The 6337-nt window shown below is 42.7% G+C and overlaps 1 protein-coding gene across 1 annotated transcript in view; it reads left to right on the top strand.

Annotated features, from left to right (window-relative positions):
* Positions 1–5556, top strand: part of RPL14 (ribosomal protein L14) — a 6138-nt gene extending 582 nt beyond the window's left edge. The window contains exons 2-6 of the mRNA XM_019508819.1: positions 44–145; positions 2198–2292; positions 3819–3918; positions 4640–4693; positions 5450–5556. Coding sequence (XP_019364364.1) covers positions 44–145; positions 2198–2292; positions 3819–3918; positions 4640–4693; positions 5450–5515 — 417 coding nt within the window. The 3' untranslated portion in view covers positions 5516–5556. The remainder of the gene's footprint in view (positions 1–43; positions 146–2197; positions 2293–3818; positions 3919–4639; positions 4694–5449) is intronic.
* The last annotated feature ends 781 nt before the right edge of the window (positions 5557–6337 follow it).

Below are 6337 nucleotides of genomic sequence, written 5' to 3'. Positions count from 1 at the left end.
GATGTGTGCCTGCATCGCCTCATGCCTCCTTCTTCCCCCGCAGGTGTTCAAGCGCTTCGTGGAGATCGGCCGCGTGGCCTACGTGTCGTTCGGGCCGCACGCCGGCCGCCTTGTGGCCATCGTGGACGTCATCGACCAGAACCGGGTGAGCGCCGCGCGCCCGCCCCGCTCTGCTGCGCGTCTTTGTTTCGGACACTGCAGGGCCCGGGCGGCGCGGCCCTGCTGTGAGGGGGAGGGGGCCTCGCCCTCCGCGTGTTTTCTGTTCATTTCAGCCCAGTGTCTCTGGGACATGCACATCCCATGCAGGGCTGTTGCGGAGATGTGGCCGTTGTCATTTGCCCCAGTGCAGTCTGCACTTGGTGGTGACTGACGTACAAGCATAAGAATGGTCTCGCCCTGGGCCAGGCCACAGGTCCATACAAGCCCTGTCCCTTGTCCATTCGTGTCTCCAGGCAGTTTCACTGGGCAGTGTCCACTGGCTCCTTGGGCTTGTTCAAGGGCCAGTGGGTGCCATCTGGCATTCAGTGCTTGGCATCCCCCTTTGGTGCGGTCATTATAAACTCATGACCCTCGCAAGTTTATCCCTATTACGTTATTTGTCCCAGGGAATCAGTGATGTACCCTTAATGGCCCCACTGTCGAGGGGAACTTAAAGTTTTTATTTAGTGGGCTTAGGTCCATGTTTTCCAAAGACATGTCAAAAGGCCTAGGTCACACAGAAACGCTGTTTCACAGGGTGGCACCCGCAGGCTCCCTCAGCTCATTCAGGGGAAGTGGGTGCTGGGCCACGTGCTCTCCTTGGTGTCTCCTTCTAGGTCCTTTGTTATTAACCTATGACCTCCCTCCTCTTGTGTGTGTTTTGTCCCAAATAATCAGTTCTGGTGTGTGCAGTGGCCTCCCTTATTAAATGAGACTTACAGATTTTTGTGATGAGCTTGTGACTGGCACACCAAATAGGCCTGTCACACAAACTTGGGACTTCCTGTTCAACTGCCTCCTGGCTCTGGCCAAGATGCCCATCTACCAGACCAGGAAGGAGGCTCTGGTCTGGGGAAACCCGGGCGAGTCTCCGGCCATCTTTCTGTCACTCCTGTACTCATTGCTTCTGGCAGTTTCACTGATCATCATTTGCAGGCTCCCTTGACTCAAGGGCAGTGTGTTCTGCTCACTTGTCCCCTTTGAGCTTCTGTGTCTATGAACCTGTAACCTCATTTCTTTTTCTGTCTTCCTTTTATCACTTGTCCCAAGAAATCAGCTGATATACCTGTAGTGGCCTCCCTTTCTAAGGGGACTGTGTAGTATTCCTTGGTGTGCTTAGGTCCACAATCTTTTTGGTACATCAAATAGGCACATACAGTATCACACAGTGGGAGAGAGTGGGTGTTGAAAGGGAGAGTGAACTGGGTCTGATCAGGGCTTTTTCCCCGCCATTCCTCCCCCACTTGCAGCCTCCAGCATTTAAGATCTAGGATGTTCTGATTTAGAGACTGTATCCCTAACTCTTGTAACCCATGGAGGTGGAGAGAAGACCAGTAACATTTGAGAAGTTTCCTGTGCTACCCAGCAGAAAGATTGTATTTTTAGTCCAGCAAAAAACAAAGGCTGAGAAGGGGTTGTGCTTGCTGCTTGCCATAAATATGTGAGGGAAGCAAGCACAGGGGATAATGGGTATTTAAATGAAACAGCGGTGTTGATACAGCAACAAATTTATATGAACTGACCATAAGTTTAGGTTGGGAATTGAATGAAAGCCTGGAACTATTAGGGAAGTTGGGTTATGGGAACCTCCCCTTCTGTAATAGCTGGGCAAAGCATCTAGCTAGACTTCAGACCAAGCTTGGTATGTTTATGAAGAATAAACTATGTGATTGTAGGTGCTGGGATTACATTACCCAGGAGGTCTGTTCAGTTTTAGGCTCGGAGGATGATGTGGGCGAAGGACATGGGGTAGTTTTATCCCTCTGCTAAGAGACCTTTCCATTTTCAAATTGGAAAAACGGTGCTTTAAATGCTCTCTGATCTTCCCATAAAGTTTGGGTTACATGCCACAGTTTGTTTTTTAGTGTTACAACTATATTGCATACTTTGCTTTTAGTGTTTTCATATTGGTGGATCAGATATCAGTTGAAAGTTTCTCTTTGGAATTGGGAGATGTGTTTTTTAAAAAAGTAAACATAAATAATTGGCTGTGTTTCAGGCACTAGTTGATGGCCCCTGCACTGGTGTCAGAAGACAGGCTATGCCCTTCAAGTGCATGCAGCTGACTGATTTTGTTCTCAAATTCCCACACAGGTAAGTTGTCTGTCATGTTGTAGTGTCTCAGAAATGCTGTTTCTGAATGAATCTGAAGCTAGTTGAAACTATTTACGTAATCTGGTAGGGTTTTAATAATGGAATGAGAGAGGTTAAAATTACATATTTACTTTTATGAAGCTCTGAGGATTTAAATTTTAGACTTAATTGATTCATGTAATAAACTGTAGGAAGACGCTATAATAATAACATGCAGCTAAAACTCATCTGACCATACCATCAGAATTGAACATTAGATTTATTGCCAACATTATTGATTTGCAGTGCCCCAAAGTACATGGAGTTAAATCAGATTTAAGCAGTGTATATTCTATATTACTACGATGTCTTTGAGAGCTTACTATGGGAGATGTGATGTGACTTGTTTGTTTGTTATAACTTATAAGCACCTGTCTAAGGCTGCATAATGAATGGATGGTATTGGGTACCCCATATACCACTTCTCTATATAAAATACTTGCAACGGCTGAACTGAGGTCTTCTCTTGAGCTTCTCCATATAGCAATTGCTGTTGGGATTTACTCTGAGAGTGGAAACGGACATTGCTGTTTGGTTTTATTTGTGATGCCATGAAATTTTTATGGTGGCACAAAGGCCAAGCAGACATGTCCGTATCCCTCGTCATGTCACAAATAGTGGCTGTGATTAGGTGTAGTCAATTTGGGTTGCTGCTTAGGGGCAGATATCTATTTGCACTGCAGAAGTGCAGGCAGCCTGAAGCAGGTTCTTTAGGGGTTTGAGGCCCCAATCCTGCATGTGCTGGGACTTCCTGTGCAGGATTGGGCCCCTCAAGCCCTGGGAAGGCCTGCTTGGCTTTCCTTGCTTATTGAGTTGTGCCCTCTTGGGAACTCTGCAGCTTTCTTTGGTAAGCAGAAACAGTCAAGGTTTCCCTGGTTACTGAAATGTACCCCTCAGATCTCTGGGGCACGTCTTGGTAAGCAGGGAAGGTCAGGTAGACGCTCGCAGGCTCGAGGGGCCCTGTCTTCCTCAGAAATTCCTGAGGTGCACAGGACTGGGCCCCTCAAGCCCTAGGAGTACATCACCCATTGTCCTGTAGCATGAAGGGGAGATGTGCACTTCGCCCAGTGAAGCAGATTGCTTGTGCTCTGATGTGCCCTGGCATGGCTGATCCATTTAATTTGGTGATGTCTGTTTCTACCCTGAGAGTAGTTATGCTGATAACTTATCTTAAATCTCAAAATTCCTGCCTTTTTCTAAATGTTTAAAAAAAAAACAAAACATAAAATGGATAGGTTTCTTTTTAAAGAACTCATTCTTTCAGTCCCAGTTAACTGACAAGATGACAAAATGAAGATGCACACATGTATACTTGTTAAGATTTCAGTAAGCTTTTAGTCAATCCTTCTGTGGACTAAAGTCATATGTATAGTAGTCAATAGTCTGTGATTTAAATTCTCTTCTGTTTGAAAGTAGTTGCAACTCCTTAAGGTGTTGATTTCCATGTGGGAAAATACATAATGTGGATTCATCTGTTTTAAACATAGTGCTCGTCAGAAGCATGTGAGGACTGCCTGGGAGAAGGAAAACATCAATGGGAAATGGGCAGGTACAAGATGGGCAAAGAAGATTGAAGCCAGAGAAAAGGTACTGCTGCATCTAGAGATTCATTCAGGGCATGCATACTTTAAAAGCCCTTCTACTGCCATGACTTGCAGCTAGATGTATACTATGCACTCTAGGAGGGACAAGCTATTAAAGGGGCTATGGCAGTTGCCAGAATGTGTGGACTCATAGACCTTGCATTCTGATGGATTTTCTGTTGCTTGCAGAGCTGGTGTTGCTCTCTAGGCAGAGCAGAGGGGTGTTCCCACATCTGTGGGGATATGTGATGGACTTCTTAATTTGCAGGAAGAACCCAAGTTCTGTCAAGAACCTGTAATGTAGATCTGACCTAAAACTTCTCAGATTAATTAAAAAAGATGCATGAATTCAAAACGTAAAATAAAATCTACCAGACGGGAAAGCACTGACTTTTAGAAGTTGTAAAAGCTGTAATTACTAGAAATATTGGTTCTCAGTGCAGTATTTATTTATTTTTTGCTTTGCTGTTTCTACAGTCTTAGTTCTGTTTATTTGGTCACAGAAAGCATTTTTCAACAAAGGCAATCTAAAACTAAACTTAGAGAGTTGTGGAGAGGATATTTCCAAACTATTTCAGTAAATAATTTGGTGTGGGGGGCGGGAAATCTCTTTTGAAGCCTTAGGTTGAAAAGCATTAAGTTCTTCAGTCAACCGCACTTCAAACTGCTGAATCATTTAACTCTTAAGAGTTAACACTTAATTGTTGAATTTTTGCCTTCAACAGAAAGCCAAGATGACAGATTTTGATCGTTACAAGGTCATGAAAGCAAAAAAAATGGTAAGTTATGAAAAGCATAGGTAAGGCAACAGACTAGTCTAGAATTCACAGGACAGTCATGGTTTTTTGGGCTATGTCCCAGTGTTAAAAAACAAACTGCAGTTACATGACTTAAAATAAAATAGAAAAAAGGATCCCAAATATTTACATATGGTACATCTAACTACAGTGACAGTAGCATGGCTCTTGGAGGTCCAGCTTTCTTGATGCGTTGGATTGTCCTTTGCAGTATGGAGCACCACAAGCTTCTGGAGAGGGCTTCTACAATTTTGGTGTGTTGCACTGTCCTAAACATGGCTGCCTCAGGTCTCTTGGAGGCCTGACTTCCCAGATAGGTTGTACTGATCTTCCCTTGTGGAGGCCATGCTTTTTGGATAGTTTGTGCTATCCTTCATCTTGTGGAGGCCCAGAGGCCTCTTGAAGGCACGACTACCTTTTTTGATTGCATTGTCCTTTGTCTTGTAGAGGCCCCTTATGTCAGACTTTGTGATGTAAAGCACTGTCTTCTGTAGTGTGACAGTGCTGTTCCTTCTCTGAGGGCTGTATTCAACTGTAAAGTATTGATCAAAGTCACCAAGAGTCTCATGTTGAGTAGAGTCTCTCATGTCTTCTGCCTAACAAAGGGTGATTATGCCAAAAAGATTATAACTGACATCTCAGAAACCTTTGTTAATAGCATATATGTATAGATTGTTGTGTTGGTTGCTTTCACTACAGTTGATGTTGTAAAACCTATTTTTTTTTTTTTTTTTACAGAGGAACAGAATCATCAAGCATGAAATCAAGAAGCTCCAGAAGCAAACTTCCAAAAAAGCCGCCTAAACTGTCATTGATGAAATAAAAGTCCAGTTTAGTATATCCCAGATGCTTGTCTGTCTTTGTATTGTTTTTAGCTACGGACTGTTAGAAATATTAAAATGGTAAGTTTTACAGTAAACTAAGGTACAGCTTAGTCAATTTCCAACGTTCACTAAATGTTTGAGCCATTTCCTTCAGTAAGAGTTGAGTATACAGAACCTCGCTTGCAGGCCTTTAACCAACAATGAGACTGAGTTATGGTTGTGATTTGCCATTATTGCGCACATTCTGTTTTCACTAGGTATGTACACACACTCAAATTGGAACTAGCAATTGAAATCTTAAATTATATTTAGATCAGTTTGCTGTGGGAATCATGTAGAGCAAATGAAGCTACTCGTACTTTTTTTAACTCTGATGTTCAGTGAGAAAATTGGAGTAGACTACTCTTCAAAAAAAATCAGGACATAAAAGTATATGTAACTGCTCTTTTTGGAGTAATTTTCCTGGGTTTGAAGCTAAGAGCCCTGGTGGTGGTGTTCTTCCTTTTTTGTAATGTTATCACTAGGTGTAGGTTAATGTGCATAAAAATGCCTAATATATATATACACACTCTAAGAATGCACTTAATCAAAATATGTCCTTTTAAATTTTATTATATACTCTCAGAACTTAGAGACTGAAGAAATTGCGTTAGTAAGTGAGTAACTAGTGAAACTTTTGTCCTAAACGTGTGTGTACACTTTAGGATATCCTCATACTATATCCTTTTATTTGCACAATAATTCGATTCATAATACATATCTAGTACTTCCCCCCAAGCTTTTCCATGGTCATTTCATAATT

The sequence above is a fragment of the Gavialis gangeticus genome, unplaced genomic scaffold (genome assembly GCF_001723915.1).
Source record: "Gavialis gangeticus isolate Ggan-Ray unplaced genomic scaffold, GavGan_comp1, whole genome shotgun sequence".
Classification (NCBI taxonomy): Eukaryota; Metazoa; Chordata; order Crocodylia; family Gavialidae; genus Gavialis; species Gavialis gangeticus.
Note: the sequence above shows the minus strand (reverse complement) of the source record. Positions and strands in the feature narration are given on the sequence as shown.